Source organism: Mchenga conophoros, linkage group LG19 (assembly GCF_057382185.1).
Source record: "Mchenga conophoros isolate Kocher_MC1m ecotype Shallow Benthic linkage group LG19, M_conophoros_male_GT1.1, whole genome shotgun sequence".
NCBI classification, from domain to species: domain Eukaryota; kingdom Metazoa; phylum Chordata; class Actinopteri; order Cichliformes; family Cichlidae; genus Mchenga; species Mchenga conophoros.
Genome location: NC_140544.1, coordinates 30,526,510 through 30,548,453, shown reverse-complemented (window position 1 = coordinate 30,548,453; position 21,944 = coordinate 30,526,510). Strand labels below are relative to the sequence as shown.

Genomic DNA, 21,944 nt, shown 5'->3' with positions numbered 1-21,944 from the left:
ACTCTAAAAGAGAAGCAGCTCATGTGAGCCCAGTCTTATGAATGCAGCCCCATGTTTCCCCCATAAAGTGTCCATCAGCACCTTAATGCATCTCCCAGTGAAAGTGACAGAGCCTGGGCTCGCACATTATTAACTCCAGACATTTTTATGAGCCTGTGGAACAGAGTGCTCCTTCTGAATAAGATATGTGTCCGGTGTTCAATGGCACTATATCAGTCTTTTACTTTTTGCCACAGCATGATGTCCCCTGATAGACAGATTTAAGTGTGTTTTTCATGCCCCTAAACTACAGACTGAGTCCCTGTAAATGCTATAGCTCCTCTGATCAGTATAATTATTATATTATTCTAGAGTATGATCTGATTCCCATTTTTCCTGTATGTAATCAAGAGCAGCTCCTGGGAGTGGGGTGAAAGGCACATCCAAATTGGCAGTCTCATGATAAATGCATGGGATTTGTCTAAAATATTAATCAAATCTAAATGTGCAATGAATTTGATAGTGGCTTACTCCTGGGCTATATTTGGAACCAGTTCAGAGCCGTGCTGGGACAGGAGACAATAAAATTAAATTGGCAAATCTTCTCGAAACTAGTGATACAGCTGGACTCATGCGAAGAATGGGAAACCCTAAAAATTAATGTAGCAGAAGGAAAGCTTTACAAAAATGTTTCCGTGTTGTGTTTTTATCTTTAGTGGGCGCTCTCAGCGAGAATAACACCTAATCGTTTCACTGTGAAGGTGCGAAAGTTAGAAGCAGGGCGATCATTTCACGATACAAATCAGATGCGTTTGCAAAGTGGGAATGGTGGCTCACGTGATCACACATTTCAGAGGCTATATTAAGAACCTGATTCGAAAAGGACTCTTATGCAACAATGCAAAATAGAACCGCTGGGAGGAGGCGTAGAAGAAAGAAAAAAGAAGAAAACCGGCCGACACTTTAGATGCTGAATAGAGTTAGACGACCAAGCAAGAGGGAAGTTTAGAAATGTCAAATCCTTAGTCGGTAATAGAGTTCACGCAGCCAATCACTTGGCTGGAGTCAGCTCAGCCTCCGTTGGAGTTGTTTGGAGCCCGAGCCTCGGTGAGATACTGTGCGTAAAATCTGCCTTAAACGCAGCAGCGGCACTGTCACAGCATCCAGAGTCCATTCTCTCACACACGGACTTACTTCCGTTTGAAGGGGAGCTGTTGTTGTTGCTACGATGGCAGTTTTGCGAAAACTGTTAATGTGAAGTGGGAAGGTGGGTCCACTGCTCCGTCTACCTCGACTCAGTTGCGTCGAGGAATGATGCTGAGCAAACCTGCCGGAGGATTTTCAACTACAGGTAAGATGACCGTCGATGTTTAGCTGCTGGTTGCCACAATATGTTCTTAGGCTGCTGTTCTAGGATAGATGTATATCTGAGAGTAGTAGAGTGGGAACAAATAGGAAATTCCCTCCATTGTACGTTGAAAATTAAGTTTTCCAATTTTACGTGAAGCGGACGCACCACAATAGGGGAAATATATTGTGCCTTTGTTTGTGTTTGTGGCTAAGAAAGTGTCATGTATGAATAACCCATAGCAGATTAAACAAAGACAAGGTAGATAGACAGAGGGACAGAGGTGGTCATTAATAATCGCGGAGTCCAAGACTCTCATGTGCTAAGTGCACTCATTCCAGAGTCTGATGAATTATTTGTGGATGTGAGATGTGATTTTTGTTGTCTAATGTAGTGTGTAATGGAATTCCTTGTTATCTGAAGAGCGGCTCAGGCACAGGAGCATATGAGGATGGACACAGTGTTGAAGATACTGAGCTGAGTGTTGTGCGCGTGTACATATGTGTGAGTGTGTGGGCTCACATTCAGCCACTGGCCCACATTATTCATGCTTCCCCACGGCAAATAACTGTGAAAGCTACTGTGGATGCATGAGCTTTTTATTTTTTTAATCATAGGAGGTCAAAGGCTCCAAAGTTCTCCTGTAAATCTGCATGTGTTTAAGGACCGCTGTCTCTGACGGCCAGGAAGTCACTGCATATGGAGGAAATAATGCATCTCTTACAACACCCTCTGCCTGTTTTATTGTTTACTGTTTGTGGAGACTGTCAGAGGCAGCCAGAGAAGTCTAAAGGGTGTAGTTTATGCCACACTGTATACTATTATTTTCAAGATAGATAGATAGATAGATAGATAGATAGATAGATAGATAGATAGATAGATATTTTGCCAAACTCATGTATTTCTGTATGCCATTATGCTCCACTCAGTCACCTTCCAGACCTCAAAAATCAAAATCTCTGGGCAAAATCACAATCGCATCCAAATGTGCTTGTGCATTTCCATCCCTGCAGCTTGTTTCTCAGTTTTCAGACTTTCAACTAAACAAACACATGACATAACTCGGACTTATTTTCATAACATAATGCAGCCCCTTTATCTCATTTCGCCATTAGTCACGGGATGAAAAAAATGAATTTGATGGACGAGGTCCACAGGGACTGACCGTTTTGCAAAACAAAGTAGTGTATTTGCTTAACCCCAAATCTGGACACGCTCATATCACAGAGCCTCTCATTGGTGGACTGGTTGCCTTAGTGACTGCCTTTCCTGACAGCGTTCTTGTTTTTGTTGTTGTGTTTTTTTAATTGCTATTATTTTACATAAAGCAGTCATTTATTATTATTATTTTTTTATCTTCTACTCATTAGTCCCACTCTTCAGCTGCATTTGAACATCCAGGCGGAGTCGAGGAGGCCACTTCAGACTTGTCAAATTAGTATGCACCGCGAAATACAGCACCAACTATCATCCTTTCTCCGCGTATTCATTATAGGAAGCTGTGACACGTGGAAGATATTTTTTCACTAAATGTTTATATAAAACTGGAGGGGGGGGTGAGATGCAACAGTTGAACATACACCAGATGGTGATTTTTATGGCTCAGACTGGTGAGAGCTTAGGAGAGGAATCCTGATTGTCAAACAAGATGAAATATTTCCTGCATTAGAAATCTGTTCTAGAGGGCACATTTTCATGCTTAGATCAAACTGGAGACCTATACCACACCTAGATTAACTCTATATTCCCTAGAATGTGCTGTGATTAGACTTGACTTCTTTCTTTATGTTTCAGGTTTTATTAACTAGATGACTTTTTTTTCAGCTGCCAGACTGCCCGATATTCTCTGGACTCCATCCTTTGATCCACAAGACGTTTGAACCAGCCCTCATGGAGAGCCTCAGCGAGCTCCAGAACCCCCTGCTGGACAAAACCAGCAGTCATGCAGTTCCTAACGACTACCAGGGCTACCAGTGTGACTACCCGAGCCAGCCTTATCAGGACAGCCTAATTGGCTACTACTGCACTGGGGCCAATGGCAAACATAAGGCTCAGCAATTCTTGGATGCCACCTCTCTCCATTTGGCAGTGGAGGCCTTCTACAGGCCCAGCTTCATCCTGTGCAAGGACGACATCAGCCTTCATAGCAAGGACTCGAAAAGCGAGAGCTTTGAAACCACTTTCACAGAGAGTAAGGCGTCAGATGGCGTTTCCACGGAAAACACAGTGGATAGCGCGCAAGAGGAGAAGGATGCCAAGATACAGACGGTATCCTATGAGGTGGAGGAGGAGCAGCAAGGTCCTGAGTATGAGGTCAGAGGTCACATGAAAGGAAAACATGAATATGTCGTCTGCATAAATGGCAGGGCACCATGCTTTATAGGCATGTTATCCATAGCTCCAAGCATCTGATGCAACATGAGGAAGTCTGTGTTATTAAGTTATTAGAGAAATAATAAACTTATAATTCTTCATTTTTTATACAAGGCATACAGGAATGATTACTGTAGCCATACATGCATAAGCAGCAGACTGAAGCAAGAACCGTTTGGCAGTGTTGACAGAGTAATTGAATATTGAGTCACTATATGAAATTAAATGCGTTTCAACACTTGCTTGTAACTGTCAGGGCCAGCTTTCAGCAGAAAATGAGTCACGGTGCTGTAGTGATGCTTATTATTTCATTTGCTGTTCTATTAGATTGTCGGCGTGATTCACGCGCATTTCTCACTCTTTTCTGCAAATGGTCAATCTGCTTGTGACTCTTTGAAATGCGGTGCGGGGTAATTGTTCGCTTTTGTCTTATAATTACATTCCAAGAAAATGACACATCTGATTTTTATCTATTTCGCAATTTTTCCCCTCTTTTTTGGGGTTAATATAGTCACAAAAAAGATAACATGACAGCAAAAAAGAGCAAAGTCTTTTCAGAAGTGGTGAAAATCTAATTTCACCCAGGGAGGCTTGTGAAGTACTCAGGGCTCTGAGCTGGCAGAGGAAGAAGTATAGCACCCTTACCGAGCTGATGATCACGCCAGCTCCTGTCACTCGGAGGCCTGGCAGATAGATTGAGACATAGCAGCAACTGCCATTAATGCCATAAGTAATGTCGTGCTTTAACGGTGTTAAGCGAGGCTGTGCTGATTCATGGCCGTCAGAGCAGGTGAGCCCGGAGCCAAAGTTATTCCATGTCAATTCAAAAGCGCAAATGAATGTGATTAACAGTGCTCTGATAAAAAGCTGGCTTTCCAAATGGAATATGAGACCTTTTGCACCTACATTTCTTTACTTTCTCCTCCTGCCTTTGTGTTTGTGCGTGCATCCGTGTGCCGCAGCGCTAATATTCGAGTCATGCCGACTCAGAGAAACTGTGATTAAGAGGATTTTTACAGCTATGGGAATATAAATAAGAGAAACAGAGCAGCAGCTGGGGAAGGTCCATATAGTTCCAAAATTACCCATATATTGTCTGTGGCAGCTGTGTTTACACATTTTCCCTTCACAGTTGCATGTTGCTGCAGGCCTTGTGTACAATCAGCAACAGAGAGGGGGGGAAAAACGTAGACCAAGTCTCTGGCAGGTGATGTTTGACATTTGGGTGATACAGACAAAATAAATTGCAGGTAACAAAGTAACAAGACCCTGTGCATGATGCCACTGTGATTGCCCCTGCTAACTAGGTGCACAGATACGTGCATATGTGTGTGTGTGTGCGCGCCCTGGTGTTGAGTCGTCTGTCCCCTTCAGACATTAACAAGGACTAGGAGAGAGCTGTGACAGGGCTGTTAAAGGCACTGAGCCTCGGCGGACCCCCATCCGTTATACTGGCAGACCAGACTGGGAGCGTGTTCCCAGCCGACCGGACTCTGTGTCAGGCAAGCTGTCAGTAAGACTGAATGCAGCAGTCACTCAGAACTGTTATCAGTTCTTGCTACGGAGATAAAAGGAGATTACTGCTGTTTGTACTCACCAGTTTATTCATGTGATGTCAGATTATGCAGTTACCACCAGCTGCTGTTTTGATAGATCGTACCCGTCTGTCTAGGTGGACAGTGTTCATAAAGCAGATAAGAGAGAGCTTCGTAATCTCTTTCTTGGCAAAGGTATTTGTTTGTAAACTCTTTGGACCCCCCGCTGACCTCTAAATAAGGTTTCTGAGCGGAAATCCTCTGAATATAGCTCAAAGTTATTACATTGCATCCAGTGTTTTGGTTAATTCGGATGCGATCAGACGCTAGAAAATAGTTTAGAATATTCTGTGAAATGTGGCTATTTACAAGTATGGTTCCTTTTTCTCCTGCTTGCCTCACTGCCTGTTCCTTAATTACCTCTAAAATGGTCAGTTCAGTTCCCGCCTTACACATCGATTTCTGTTTTTGCACTTTCCTTTTTCCCTGCTTTGATTGATCCGAAGGCAGGAAGACTAACAAATGAAACCTTGCTCCTGTGGGGGCTGTTTATTTAGACAAACATCCTCTCCATGTCTGGGACAGCTAAGAGAAGTAAGGCCACCTTCTCTTAAAGGTCACCTGTGTAGTAGTCACATTGCCATCGTTGCTGCAGGCTCGGTGTGCCCATGTGGTCTAAGTGGCATTCAGATCTATCACTCATTAGCTCCCGTGGCCCTGACTTTCAAGGTACGATGCGTTCAACAGGCTCCTGTTGTACACCTCATAAGATGCCTGGTGCATTAAGGAAAGATGGTGGAGGTCTCTCAGAGTGTAAAAGCAATTTAGCACATAAATGACGCTCTGTCCTGTCACCTTGCAATGATGGAACAATCCGTTAATCCTGTGTTATCTGTCAGACCGCTCATGTGTGTTGACAGAGGCACCAAATCCTCTCTGGCTGACTGAGCACATCCTGTCCTGGGCGGTTGTAGAAAAGGTTAGATACAGTAGAGAGGGAGCATGAGATGTCAAGCTACGACACCATAAAGCTGTCCAAAGTACACCTGGCTTTTTATACGTCAGCCATACTCTGTTATTATGTTTATATATAAGGTTCCACATCCGTTCTTTTTCTGACTTTTAATTTTTCTGTATAAAATCAACGTCTTCCAGAGTGACAGCTCCAGTGACAGTGAGAGTGAGGACAACTTCATTGTGCTGCCCCCTCGGGACTACTTGGGCCTCGCCATCTTCTCCATGCTCTGCTGCTTCTGGCCCTTGGGCATCGTTGCCTTTTACTACTCTCACAAGGTAAAGGCCCAGAGATCTCAAGGATGTCATCAACTCTTATTACACTGCATTCTATTTCAACTTTGTTTTATTAATTTTAACAATGACATACAAAGTTAGCAACAGCTAAGTCCATCTTGATTTCAGAACAGTGGTATGTCCATTATACCCTCCAACCCCCCAACCCAAATTCTCCCCCTACCAGGTCTACAATAGACAAAACACTGCAGAAAACCAGTTTCTGCCCACACACACACACACACACACACACACACACAAAAACCCAAAAAATAAATTTAGAAAAAAAAAAAAAAAAAAAAACCAACATTACACTGCATTCTATTTAAGGTCAGTGAGCACAAGCGTTCAGACAAGTGCAGCCGCAGCTCATTTTCCACCCTGTGACCCTCCTTGCAGTTGTTTCAGATGATTGGCTATGTAAATTAAACAGATTCGGCCCACTTGTCAGTCACCTGTGTTCACTTTGGGAAACCATTAACTCTAAGGTTTTGGTTCACAGTGCACTCCTGTGTGAGCGACCGACTGCCATTATATTGTTTTTTAACTTGTTTTGCTCATAGCTGAGAACTCATTTGCAATTATAGCAGCACCTTTGGTTGGTCTTATGGTTAGCATCCTGCTGGTCTAAAAAACCATTAGCTTCAAGCCCTCTCACCTCAAACGCAGCACAGTGTTTCTCTGTAGTTTTGAAACACAATAATTGCAGAGACAATTCTAGCAGAACAGAAAATAATGTGTCAAAAGAATAAATAAAGGCCAGCCTCATTTTTGATAGGAAACCAAAACACCCAAACAACACATTTGTTACTGTCAGAGGGATAATGACCTAATTGCCATGGTAACTAATGGCTCCCTGAGAGCATTTCTTGTTTTCTCTCTTTTAACTGTGGCTTTACACCTACTCAGACACTCGGTGCTGATGAGTAACACACCAGCTCATTTCACTCTCTGCTTTGTTTTGTCAGACTGGCAAGGCCGTTGCAAAGGGAGACTTCTCCAGAGCAGGGATGAGCTCCAGAAGAGCCCTATTCCTGGCTGCACTTTCCATTACCATTGGAACAGGGATGTATGTGGGGGTGGTTGTGGCCCTCATAGCCTACCTGTCCAAGCCTGGACATGTATAGCACTAGGACCACATGCTTGGAGGGTGGAGACGGTAGACATAAAGATGAAAGGAAGGGAAAGGGTGGACAGATATTTGCCTCTCCTGAAGGTGTGCGTCATTGTCGAAGCTGGCTCTCTGCAAAAGCAGAAGCTATATGAAGAGAAAGAACAGAAGGAGAGCAAGAGAAGAAAATGTGTGGATGGAGTATTACTTGGACAGCATATTGATCTGGATTGAATCTTTATTTCTGGAATGCAACACTCCCGATCCCTCTATAAAAACACAAAAAGACAGTGCTGAGAAAGATGACTACTCTTCCACAAAGACTGTGCTACACTTATCTAAGAAAAAAAATGAACTCATAGAGTATGACACTACCTACCTTTTATCACATTAATCATTTACAGCATTTTTATTTGACCTTTACATTCAGTGTACTATCTGTCCTTACTGTTGCAGATTGTGTATTATTCTCTTTGTAAATGAATTTCTTGGAAAAACAGTCAGCCAATGGATTTCTGGGTGATTGTTCATTTAAGGAATACTCGAAAGGGATCCAGTTAGTAAGACGTGATAAGTGGACCCCTGACAGAAAGACAACAAATGTGTCAAGTGTACACAAAGATGCCAAGCAGTGGACTAGAAATTTATTAGTGTCTATTGTGAACTGTAAATTTAGTCAATAAATATATTTGGCATGAATAATTAAACACTCTAATGTCTCATATTCCCTTATTCAATTTTCTTTGACAGGTGCACCTCAGAGCAGGGATAGTTCTGCACTGGCATGGGGCTAGGAAAAAAGCAAGTAATTAACTGAACTCCAGATTATAATTTGATTTAAAAAAAACAAAATTAAAAACCCCATTCACAACACAAAGTTTCACATATTAAGGGATGTGTTTATGTACAAAATCCCAGTGGACCAAAAGCTCAGAGTTAGCTTAGACTGTCTCAGCTGCTTGATTTCTGTTTCTAGATGTGAACACAGCACCTGCTGTTCAGACACACTGTTTATGATGGGCAGCCAATCACGACAAAGTTGGTTTAACTGGAAGGGAACTAAAATGGTTTGTTTCAGAGACAGAATGGACTGAGGGGAGAGTCTTGCACTACAGCTGAACAGCTAAATGGCTAAAGGGGTTAGCTAAAAGTATTGAATGATGGAAAGTTGCAGCAGTTAGTTGGGCTAAAATAGTTAGCAGTGAACAATAAAGACTTAAACTACTTTTACATTTGACATAGCTGTTGACGAAAGGTGATTGATAAGCAAAGCTTAAACTAATAACTAAACTGATGAAAGATTAGCAATAGCTATGGTTGGTAAATGGACTCATTCTTACACCGCTTATCTACTCTAGCTGTGTTCTCAAAGCGTTTTATACAACATGCCTCGTTAACGCATTCATCCAAGCACTTGTTCTTTCTATCTAACATTCACACCCTAATGTATGCATCAGAGAGAAACTGGAGACTGGAGCGGCCATGGATCAAACCACCAATCTTCTGATTAGATGACCTGCCTTACCCCTGTGAGCTGACGGCTACCTCAATGTAATCAACAAACAGACAAAACTATTGGTTGGAAAAATGTAATGGTAAAATGGCTCAAACATCCAAGTTAGTCATAGTGAAAAATTTTGCATCAAAACCTACAACACTACGCAAAAGTCTTGAATCACAGCATGTAAGGCAGCCTGAACTCTATGAAGTCTTCAGAAACAGATCTCCAGGCTTCTTGAACGACATTTAAAGCTCTTCTTTGTCAATATGATCCCACACTGCTTCAATAATGTTGAGATCAGGCTGTGGGGAGGCCATCAATTTTCCATCAATTTTGACAAGATGTTCAGCGTCACTGATTGAAATGCAGCCCCAAACCATGACAGTGTTTTACAGATGGCTTTAGATGCTCACTGTTGTACCTCTCATGATTTCGTCAGTACATATTGACAATGAGTTTGTCAAAAATGTAACATTTTTATTCATCAATCCATAAGAACTGTTGCCACTGATTTGCAGTTCAGTTCTTGTGTAATTTGATATACCTCAGCCATTTCACTCCATTTCCTAAAATGACACACTGCACTCTTGAGAGATATGCCAAGTCTTGACATCGACCCTTCAACTGTTTGATGAGGTTTCAGCAAAAAGTAGATTGGATCTGAAGGGCCAGATACATCTCTCAGGTTCTGTGCCATGTCTTAGCAGAATTGTTTTTCCTGTTTCTTAAGGACATGACTTTCAGATACTGCCCATCTGCTGTGGAAAGGTTTTTAAGCCTTCGTGCTTTTATTCAGTTTCCTCAATTGGTTTCTTTTCGGACACACGGCACACTGTGCCAAGAGATGACAAATTTTCAGCTAATAGCTCTTTGGGAATCACCTTGTTGGCACATTAATACTATTTTATGCATGTCCAACAATGCTGTCTTTGAGATTTTTCATAGATTCAACTTAAGAAATGGGAGCAAATTATGTCGCTGCTAGCAACACAGTGCCTTAAGACACAATTTATATTTACGTGAATACACAATGCTGGTTCATCCTTTGAGATAGTTACACTTTGACAAAATTAACAACTTTTTTTTTTCAAAGAAGTGATCCAAGGTAATTTATTCTGTCTTTTATGAACCGGCATTCTGAATGTATGAGATTATGTTGTTACAACGTGAAAAATGTTTACCGTTTCTGCAGCAGATGTATTTTTAATGTAGTCTGCAACGTCTGTTAAAACAGCTCCAAGTCTCAGTTGATGGAGGCATCCTTGGCTTATTTATAAGGCTGTCAAGGTACATCAGAGAACAAAGGTTGGAAACAAGTAAACGGGACACCGATTGTGTGGTTTGCAAAGCCTGTCAAAGCTTATTGTCGACCACGGAGCATTAGATTGACCACTTACTGTTGCAGGCACAAGCCAGTGCAGTCACTGGCATGTCTCTTCACTGTCGTTTGGCATCACTCACTGTCGGGGCTCGAGGTGACTTCAGCTGCCAGAATGCTGTGAGCAGGAACAGGAACAGTGCCTACACTCTGAAGTCAGAATGTCAAAACAAAATTAGACCAGCGCTTCACTCGGCTCGAAAACTTGGAACCACCACCACGCACGTCCTGTTCTCTTGCCCCACCTGCCATGCATACAGTTCATTAGCCTCAGAGTAATAGCTGTCAGGTTCAACTCTGCAGACAGCATAGCCAAGAAGCAGGAGAAAACAGATCACAACAAACAAATGTAGTAGACACTAATATTTAAATGCTAAGAATCCTACTCATCATAAAATCAATTCAGGCAAATATCTGGCACATTAATGAAAAAATTTCTTGAGTCATATGAAGCACACACAGTCCTGCAACAGACAAATTGTGCACATGATGTTGCTTTAAAGCAGCAGCACAGGTAACCACTTCATATAATAAATCCTGCCTTATCAGCAAAAAGTTTACTGAGGTCATAAATCAGAGTGCATTTTAATTTTACACATAGAATTCCACATCCTTTTGCCCCCCATTCCCAGTCATTAGAAAGGATTCACGTTCAAGGCACTTCTTTAATAGCTTCAGACACTGAGACTGCATCCACCTTTCACATTCAGGTGCTGAAGCGAACAATAAAAAGAGGAACAGAAGAAGCGAAAATGGACGAACAACTAAAATAAGTCTCAAACTGGCCCTCAGCTGCTGTCCAAACCTTTGTGGAACCAAATACAGGAAGACAGAGGCCTAGCTGGCTTTCCACTGCCAGACAAGCAAGTAACAGCAGCTGGCCATCTCCCACACTGCAGAACATGTTAGCCTGTGTTAGCAAAATCTTGTTTGCTCATCAAGACTGTATTGGACAGGCACAACATGAAGTAAGGACATTTGTGTTTGTGTAGATTATATCTTTGTTGAAACAATGTATCTTGGCAATATCACTGGAAAGCTTATTTATATCCACTTAAATGGTGATGTTACGGGTCCCAGATGTGAAGACCACAATAACAAAAAGAATACAAATCTGTAAAAATAAAGGTAGAGTCTCAGAGAAAGAATCACAGGAGCACTCGTGTCTTTTCCCGAATTGCATCTCTTATTTCAGATCAACAAATATAATTTACATCCAGTGCTTTCACTTGTCAGATATGCTCAATAACTGTAAAAGGTAAATAAAAGGCATTTGGCAAATATATGCATCTATGGTCATTACATTTCTCCAGTTTACACTGTTAATCACACTTAAGGTTACATCGGCGGTGTCAACATAACTCTCAGTAAACACCGAAGTAGAACAAGGCACAAAACCCTCATACACTGTATTTTTAAGACGATACTGACCTGTAAAAATAAAGGTAGAGTCTCAGAGAAAGAATCACAGGAGCACTCGTGTCTTTTCCCGAATTGCATCTGAGAGGACAGGAAGTTGGTCCGCTCTAGGCAACCGCAGGCGAACGACTACAGTGTCAACAGTTCCGCTTATTATTTCTCACTTTTACTCTCCTCAATTGTTATGGACTACACGTAATGAATGTAAAATAATAATTGTCTTAATTGCTGACATATGTTTTTCTTAAAAATAATAAAATTTACCAAAATGTGGTAGCACATTTGTGTTCACCACACGCTCCCCAACAGCAAAAGTGGCTCCTGACACTTAACTTGAATTATAAAAAAACCCTTTAAACTAACAAAGTCTCTTTACAGAAGTCCCTGGAATATTCCTCTTGCCCAGGTGTCCTTAGACTTCAGGCATTCTTCTTCCTGAGATTTCTGTTCGATTCAATAGCAAGGAACAACATATGAAACAGGTAAGTAAGGGCTAAGGGTGAGGGGAGAGGGGTAGGGGGGTTGGGAGTAGAGAAGAGGGTAGTAGAGGGAAGGATATGGCGAAGGCTGGACGTTGATGGTGTTCACCGCAGGATGAGCCTGATAGGCTGGTTGACCCAAGGATGGGTAGGTGAAGAATGTGGTGGGACGTCTCTGCCTGCTGGACTGCCTAAGATGAGATGGTGGCTCTGGATGGATGTCATCCCCTGGCTCCACCCTGGGTTGCGGCTCTGGGTCAGGAACCTCTACTGGATCAGGACTGGACTCAGTGACGTCAACTTCTTCTTGAACCTGAGGCATCTCCTGATCGTCACTTAGTTGAGGTAGGTCTGGGTCTCTTAACACAATTAGATCCTCTTCCGGAACCATGGCACTTTTTTTTCTAGGTTGGACACGAGCCCTTAAGACTTGTCCTAGTTCACTTGGACCAGAGCTCCGTTGCGCTCCACTTGGAACTGGTGTGACTGGAGAATGGCCCCCTCGAGGGTATCTGGGTACACCAAGCCAGTACAATGGCTCACCCTCTTCCGAGTCAGTTGTGTCAGGGTTCTGCTCTGGTGTCATTGGTCTTCCGGTGGACTTCTTGTTTCTCTTGTGTGGTCTTGTAGCCTGACTTTGGATAATGTCCACTGGCAAGTCATTTACTTGTAACAACAAGTTCCTGTGCAAGGTGCGAATAGGACGGCCTCCCGCCTCTGGACTCACTTTGTAGACGGGGTTGTCGCCCACTTGCTCCCTCACAATGTAGACCGTTTGCTCCCAGTAGGGTCTCAGTTTGCCAGGGCCGCCCCTTTCACTCAGGTTTCGTACCAGTACTCGGTCTCCTGCCTGTAGCATTACTCCTTTGCATCTTTTGTCATAGTTTGCTTTGCCTTTGGAACTTGACTGTTGACTGTTTGCATTTGCAATGCGGTATGCTTCTGTCATCTTCCCTTTCCATCTTTCTGCATACCCATGTGGTGTCTCAGTGTTGTTTTCTGCCATGAGACCAAAGAGAAGGTCTACTGGAAGACGAGGGTGTCGACCATACAAGAGGTAGTACGGAGAGAAGCCAGTCGATTCATGCTTGGTACAATTGTAAGCATGGATAACATGGGGTAGATGTTCCTTCCAATTTTGTTTCTCCTTTTCTCCCAGTGTACGCAGCATCTGTAACAGGGTGCGATTCAGTCTTTCAGTAGGGTTGCATTGGGGATGGTAGGGGGATGTCCTTGAGTGACCAACGCCTGCGAGTTCTCTTAGGGACTTGAATAACTGATTCTCGAACTCGCGACCCTGGTCGTGGTGGAGCTTGGAGGGGTAGCCGAATTTGGGAATGTAGTCATTGAAGAGGCGGTCTGCCGCGGTCTTTGCGGCCTTATTCTTGGTGGGATACACTTGTGCGAACCTGGTAAAATGGTCTACAACAACCAGTATATATTCAAACCCACCTTTACAAGACTCTAAGTGCAGGAAGTCAATGCAAACAAGCTCAAGAGGGGAGCTGGACGTTATGCTACCCATGGGTGCTCTCTCGTGTGTCGTTGGCTTCTTCTGCTTGATGCACTGACACTTCCTTGTGACGTACTCTTCAATTTCTCTCTTCATGAAAGGCCAATAGAACCGCTCTCGAGCCAGGTTCAAGACTTTCTCCACGCCGACATGGCCCATGTTGTTGTGGAGGTGTGTGAGAGCTACCTGTCTGTAGAGAGTAGGTAGGACCAGCTGCTTGCGTCCTGTAGTCTTTCTATAGAGAAGGTCATTCTCCATGTGCAGCCGACTCCACTCTCTCAACAGTCTCTTTGTGTTAGTGTCAGCCTTGTCATCTTCTGTTGGTCTTATGTCCTTCTCTATCATGTCAATGACTTTTCCGATTGCTGGATCTGCTCTCTGCGATTGTACAAGTTGGTCATGACTGATTGACTGTAGGGGTTCTTTGATGGGTAGGTTTGGTGCGGTGAGGTTAAGGGCTGCAATCCATGCTACGTCTCCTTGCTTCGCTCTTCTGCTCCCTTCCCAAACTGCACATACGGCTTCCTCCGACAGTTCCTCTGAGCACTCTCCCATGAACCTCTCAATGTCAAGTGGGCAACGTGACAGCACATCTGCATCAATGTTTACTTTTCCCGGCCGATATTTGATGTCGAAGTGGAAATCTGCCAATTGTCCGACCCAACGGTGTCCAACTGCATTGAGCTTTGCTGTGCTGAGGACATATGTCAAGGGATTGTTATCTGTAAAAATGGTGAAATGTGGAGCATAGTAGAGGTAATCCTTAAACTTGTCACAAACTGCCCACTTGAGGGCGAGAAACTCTAGTTTTCCGCTGTGGAAGTGGTAGTTTTGTTCAGCAGGTGTGAGCGTGCGAGACCCGTACCCAATCACTCTCATCTTGCCTTGTTGGTTCTGATATAGGACGGCACCAAGGCCCCTCTGGGATGCGTCCGTGTGCAATATAAAAGGGCGGGTGAAATCAGGGTACGCTAACACTGGTGGCTGAGTGAGCATGTCGATCAAGCGCTCAAGGATCTCTTGGTGTTCTTTGTTCCACTGTATCAGGGCTCGAGAAGGCTGCTGAGTGTGTTTTGCTCTGCCTCTAGTTGGCTTTGGTGGCAGTGTGTTGGACGGGACTTGGAGCAAGTCATACAACGGTTTGGCTATGCGGGAGAAGTCCTGCACATACGTCCGATAGTAGCTTAGGAATCCCAGAAGCTGCCTGACTTCTCCGACGGTCTGTGGCCTTTTGTGTTTGAGTGCCTGTACTGCCTCGGTATCTTTGGGGTCCACCTTTACTCCATCTGCAGATACCAATCGGCCGACATAGCGAACCTCTTTACGGAACAGCTCACACTTCTCGGGTTTTAGCTTTACACCATGCCGTTGTAGGGCTTGGAGGACTTTCTGTAGCACTTGGACATGTTCGTCAAACGACTTGGAAAAACAAAGCACGTCGTCAAGGTAAGGGATACAGCACTCGTCTCTGAGGGTGTCAAGCATTTCTTCCATGCTCTGTTGGAAGGCTGCTGGGGCATTAGACAGTCCAAAGGGTATCCTCACCCATTCGTAGAGGCCCCACGGGGTAGTGAATGCCGTCAGGTACCTTGAGCCTTCTGCGATGAAACCTTGATGATAAGCTTTACCCTGATCCAGGATCGAGAACCAGCTGTAACCACCTAGCGAGTCTGTGAGATCCTGGATCCGGGGAGTGGGTGTCGGTCTGGCACAGTCTTGTTGTTTAAGAGACGGTAATCGATGCACAAACGTAAAGACCCATCCTTCTTCCTTACGCAAATGACTGGAGCAGCATACGGCGACTGTGACTTCACTACCCATCCCTTGACAATCAGCTCTTGAATATACTCCTTTACTTCCCTGTAGAGGGGTTTAGGGATAGAAGCATAGGCCCTCTGGACTGGTGTATCATCTTTGAGCCTGATTTCCATTTGTAGTGAAGGGATACAGCCTATGTCTGTGCTGCTACGAGAGAACGCCTCACACTCTTCCCTTAACACCTTTTCAACTGACTTCTGTTGGTCGGGACTCAGGTGGCTAAGATCAACTGGGGGTAGCCATGACTCAGTGGACAGTTCAGAAACAGGGGTGGCTGCGCTTACCTCAGCTATGGTGATGGGGCTCTGTGTGGGTTGAGTCAGCTCTGATGTGTTTGTGGGTCGGTCTGCCTCAATAACTTTAGCGACATGTTGAATAGTACCCAGGGCTGTTCTCTTCGGTAGAATTATTTCGTGTTTGGAGTGGTTAGAGATGGGGACCTTAACAAATGGCCTTTGAGGGTTGTTGATCTCCAGGAGCCCTTCCCCAACACTCAGGTGTCTCAAGGCAGTGTTCTCGTCGGGTTCGTACAGCACCAGGGGGTCACAAATGTCAAAACTTTGGGGTACTCTGCACCACACTTGGACTGCTTTTCCAGCAGGAATGGTCACATTGCTCTTCCCAATTCTCACTGTGGCTGGGTCACATTCTGCTCTTTGTGGTACTTGTATGAAGTTTACCATAGCCATCACTTGCTCTTCGTCTGTACCAAAAGCTTTGCGTAGGAGACTATACAATAAAGCACTGGCCTCTCGGTCTGACTCTTGTGTTTGGATAATGGCGCCAAGCACGTTCGCTCCCAGGAGGGGCTGAGGGAGTGACAGCTTACTGACAAGGAAAGGGGCTTGCACAGTAAGATTGGGATCTTCGTGACCAGCAAGAGTGACTGTAAGTTCAACCCACCCATCATAAGGAACTGCTTGTCCGTTAACCGCATAAACTTCAAGTCCATCATTTAACAGCTCTTGGAGGGGTCTCACCTGATAGTTAGGAATAAACCGCTGAACCCACTGTCTGTCCACTAAACTCACTTGTGAGCCAGAATCAAATAACACTGTCACTGGATAGCCACCAATCAAACACTTGAGGAGGCTTTTCTTTCCAACTAGGGGGACTTTACAGCTGTTTGGTGTTAAACTTTGGCAAGAGGTTACCTGTTGCTTTCTCTGGTCTCGCTTTGGCTGCCTTCTTTTTAGCTTACTGCGACGTCTTGCACACTCAGTAGTAAGCTGTGCAGAGGAAGACCTTACTGGCTGGGACTGTGACTCTGCGCCGGCCTCTGGCTGTCCCTCGACAGAGACCGATTCCAGTTTCCCTGAGTTTTGGTCCGCTTTAAACATCCCACTGCTCGGTGTCCTGACTCGCAGCATACAAAGCAATGACTACAGTCCTGCAAGTTCTGTTCAGTACACTTTGGACAAAGGAACGCTTTCTTTTGAGGAGGTCTGTTGGGGTTGGCTGGGGTTTGGAAAAGCGGGTTGGGAGGTGGTTGTGGGGACAGCTGGCAAGGCTTTGCCTCCTGTTGTTTAATTAGGCTGGCGACCATGTTAGTTAGAGTCTCTACTTGGGCGGCGAGTTGTTTGATTGTTGGTGAGGATTGTTCTTTGGCTATCTTGTTGTTTGCTTCGATCCCAGCACTTTGGGCTTGTGCACTCTTTTGGCGGGCGACTTGGCCTAACCTTCGCTGGTGTTCATTTTCATCACTGATAATCTTTGTGACCTCACTAAGTATCTCTTCGTCAGTGACATTGTTGTTTGAGGTGAGAGGTCTTAGTCTTTGTCGCAAGTCTGCGTACTTAGCCCCCAGGCCTTGATAGATTGTGTGGAGGAAAACTTCCTGGACGGTTCTTGGGTCATAGGAGATCTCAGTGTTGGCCTGCTTCGACTGAAAAATAAGCTTCTGTTTAAGTCCAATCATGCGATACAGAAACTGCTGGGGCGTTTCTTGTTCACTTTGTCTAGCACACATTAACTCCTGGAGCATTTCAGTTGTCGCTTTTTCTCCGAGATGAGACCTCAGAAAGCCCTGAAGTTCATGGAGAGACAGGTCATCTTTGAGCATTAACATGTCCCGGAAAGTGCCAGGCTTCACAATTCTCAACACACCTCGAACAATTTCAGCCTCCACAAATCCTTCTTTAACTCCTTCATTAATCTGCTTGGTGAGACTGTTGTAGCAGATTTCGGAACTGTTGTCTCCAATCTGTCCTCCAAACACTTTGAATTCTCTGCGTGGCAAGTACGAAAGGTCTCTTACAGTGACTGGCTGCTTAGGGCTAATCTGTATGATTGGTTGTGGTTGCAAATTGCTCTGCTGGCGTGCTACAGCAGGTGACCGGGCCCTTACAGTTCCACATAGTCTTAGCCTCTCACCCAGTGTCTCATACGCTTTCCTCAACTCCTCTAACTGTTGTATTTCTGCGTTTGCATAGGGGTTTGGTGATATATCTGGTGGATCTTCCGGCGGTTGTGGGTCTAGCACGGTATTGGATGGTTGTGGACTGGGCATGGCATGTACTTCATTCTCACCAGCTGTTTGCACGGCAGGATTACTTCCTTGGATGACTAGATTAATCAAATCATTCAGCGTCAACAAATGACTCATGCCCTCATCTTCAAGTTGCAATAGTGTATTTGACTGCATGTAGGAGGTGATATAGTCCATACAACCTTCTTTATCATCCTGACTGAGCTGTGTAGTGTCTTTGTTTTCTGATGCGAGGCTCTTAGCGAGTTCGAAGAGGTCTTGACCTTGGAGTGAAAACAAGCGTCTCCTGATATTCCAGGCGAGTTCCTTTCTCTCGGTCGACATGTTGTATGTATTTCTGATTATCCTTCAGCTCGATAGTGACTAGGATGCGTCACACTCCCCTCACTGCAGTACGGTTCCACGTCGAGGCAAAGGTCCCCTTTTCACCTCACTACCTGGACACCTACTCGCTGGCTTGGCTGGAGTAACGGCCTTGTCACAATTGTGTCGTGGTTCTGGTATCACTGGATCTGCCCTCGACGACTGTAGAGGAGAGATCCCGGACGAGCCCCCACAGTTTGTTACGGGTCCCAGATGTGAAGACCACAATAACAAAAAGAATACAAATCTGTAAAAATAAAGGTAGAGTCTCAGAGAAAGAATCACAGGAGCACTCGTGTCTTTTCCCGAATTGCATCTCTTATTTCAGATCAACAAATATAATTTACATCCAGTGCTTTCACTTGTCAGATATGCTCAATAACTGTAAAAGGTAAATAAAAGGCATTTGGCAAATATATGCATCTATGGTCATTACATTTCTCCAGTTTACACTGTTAATCACTACTTTTCCCTTGAACAGTCTCTCACTGTCGTTCTCTAAAACCTAACAGAGAATTATGGATTTGATCAACTGGTCTCTGAACGCTATTGACACCCTCTTCTCAACGAGAAGTCTGGGCTCGGGAGAGCCCGAGTGCCCTGGAGGGACTTTCCCTGCCGGATACACGATGGATGGGTGGCAAACCTGGAGGATCTTGTGCCTGGCGGGACTGTCTATCGAGGACGCTGAGGATATTTACCTATTCGGAACCATGATAACAGGGTTCTTGCTGATCGGAGCTGGCTTGGCCCTGACTTATCGGAGAAATAAGAGAGCGGAACCAGCTGTTCAAACCCCCCCTAAGCTGACCGCTGGAATTGAAGCGATGGGACGAGGCGCGGCCTCCCACACCGAACGCAGCATGGTTAACACCTTGGAGACGCTTACAGCTGCCGTGAAGACTCAAACTAACACCATTGAGCGTATGATGGGATACATCAGAGAGGGGCCTGCTCACAATAACACCTTTGAGCGACAGTTGGATAACATCGCAGAACGGCTCACTGCAGCTGTGGGGTCTCAGAACCAAAAGAATGACAACACCACGGAACAGAAGCTTGATACCATCATGGGGAGGCTCGCAGCGCTCCAACGGGAAATCGAGGCCCCAGTGTCAGAGTGCTAAATTCGCTGCTCGCATAAAGGAGAAATCAACAATATTCTACATTTGGACACCACGGCGCCAGCTGCTAGGCCCAAGGCTGGAGCCCACCAAAACAACTCCCTGATAACGACTGTGTGATGACTATTCTTCCCATCCCATGAAGGACACCTGGATCGGCTGGAGGACTGTTTACTTAGCCTGATACAGCGAAGGACACTGTCTCAGCTGAACTATGGACACGCACACACATACACTTACACTGATAAGCACGCACTCATCCCCCTCCCTTCCAAACGCCTTCGATGCTTGTTCCTGCGGGGGAAGGCAGCGGGTCTGCGTGCCGCGCTGAAATGATAGCATGGTGCAGGACGACTGCTGTGTTCCTTCGAATCACCCCCCACCCCCCTATCCATCCCCTGTGGCTTGTCATGTGCTCTGATGTTGTGATGTGGACATTAATGTGCTCTCTGTGCAGAGGAGTTTTTTTTGTTTCCTGTTCTCATGCTGTCCTCCCATAGGTTGCCCAGCGTGTGAAGAGGTCTCTTTTTTTCCTCTTGTACTTTTCCCAATGTTGTGTAATTTTTTCAGTGTTATTCTCCCAACGCTGCCGGTCTCCGACTGTATTCCCATGTGATGTCTTGTTGTTGTGTGTGTAAGTCGGGGGGGGGGGTCCTATTCCTCTGTGGGGCAACCTGCATATGGCCAATAAAGCATTCATTCATTCATTCATTCCTTCACTCATTTACATCAGCAGTGCAGATACCATATAATGCCTTAACTGTCTTATTGCTCTCTCACATATAGGGCAAACTCAAAATAGCTTATCCACAAATCCGATATAAGTGCATAAATCTTACTAGATTAGACAAAACACACCTGGATGTATTACTTTGCAATGTAACAACATAAATGTACATTCATTCTCAGCTTATTCTTAACATTTCCACATCACTTGAACCATAAAGTGTATATAAGATATTTTAATCTCAAATAATCTGATGTCAGGGCCTTTACAGTTAAATTGGAGCACCACACACACATATTTGCTTGTTAAATGGAGTTTACCCAGTTTAAATACATCCCGCGGGCTGGCGAACTCTCGCGGTAACTCTCGCGATAACTCGCGGTAACTCTCGCGATAACTCGCGGTAACTCTCGCGAGACTTGGGGCTGCGCGGCTCGGCTTTACCACCGCGCCGCGCTTCAGTAATTTTCAACTAAACCCCACTTAAGGTTACATCGGCGGTGTCAACATAACTCTCAGTAAACACCGAAGTAGAACAAGGCACAAAACCCTCATACACTGTATTTTTAAGACGATACTGACCTGTAAAAATAAAGGTAGAGTCTCAGAGAAAGAATCACAGGAGCACTCGTGTCTTTTCCCGAATTGCATCTGAGAGGACAGGAAGTTGGTCCGCTCTAGGCAACCGCGGGCGAACGACTACAGTGTCAACAGTTCCGCTTATTATTTCTCACTTTTACTCTCCTCAATTGTTATGGACTACACGTAATGAATGTAAAATAATAATTGTCTTAATTGCTGACATATGTTTTTCTTAAAAATAATAAAATTTACCAAAATGTGGTAGCACATTTGTGTTCACCACAGTGACACATTTGTAAGGAAAATGCGTTTGTGGGTTGAGCAGCAGAGTTGAGCATGTGGGTTGCACCCATGAAGAACTTGGTCAAATCTTCAAGATTTATTGCCAAGATGCATTGCTACAACATAGAAATCATTGATACAAATGCAAATGTTCTTACTTTATGTTGTGCTACGTTTATATACATACCTGTTTGTCTTGAATTAAGGCAAAGGAATGCCTATGTTACTATTTTAAGCACAAATAAGAAGAGTGACTATTGACCTCTGTTTGTTTTATACATATATATATACATGTATGTACACCCCATTCTGTATCAGATAGACTAGATAGCAAGTCTTACAGGAAGCCTGCACCTTTTCTAAATTCATCTGCTTTCTCTTTTTCAGCTTCTCCCCGAGCAAGTTTCTAATGCATGAAATGTGGCTTGATGGGGGAGACGGGGGCGAAAGTGCCGCTCTCATCAATGGGAGCTGTATGGGGTGCTGAAGTGGGCTCACTCTGAGAGAAAGTGCAGCGTTGCATGTGTTTTCTCTCCCTCAATAGATAGGAAGCTTCACCCACGCCTGCTAGCTCACTCACAGCATCCATAGCAAGCTCAGACCACCAGAAGCAAACTGATTTTATTAGTCATCC

The 21,944-nt window shown here is 44.5% G+C and overlaps 1 protein-coding gene across 1 annotated transcript; it reads left to right on the top strand.

Annotated features, from left to right (window-relative positions):
- The first annotated feature begins 722 nt into the window (after nt 1-722).
- LOC146552622 (synapse differentiation-inducing gene protein 1-like) lies at nt 723-8,351 on the top strand. The gene is made up of 4 exons (XM_085257156.1): nt 723-1,330; nt 3,152-3,640; nt 6,391-6,528; nt 7,494-8,351. Exons 2-4 carry the CDS (start codon nt 3,218-3,220, stop codon nt 7,650-7,652), a joined length of 720 nt encoding a protein of 239 aa, XP_085113282.1. The 5' UTR covers nt 723-1,330; nt 3,152-3,217; the 3' UTR covers nt 7,653-8,351.
- The last annotated feature ends 13,593 nt before the right edge of the window (nt 8,352-21,944 follow it).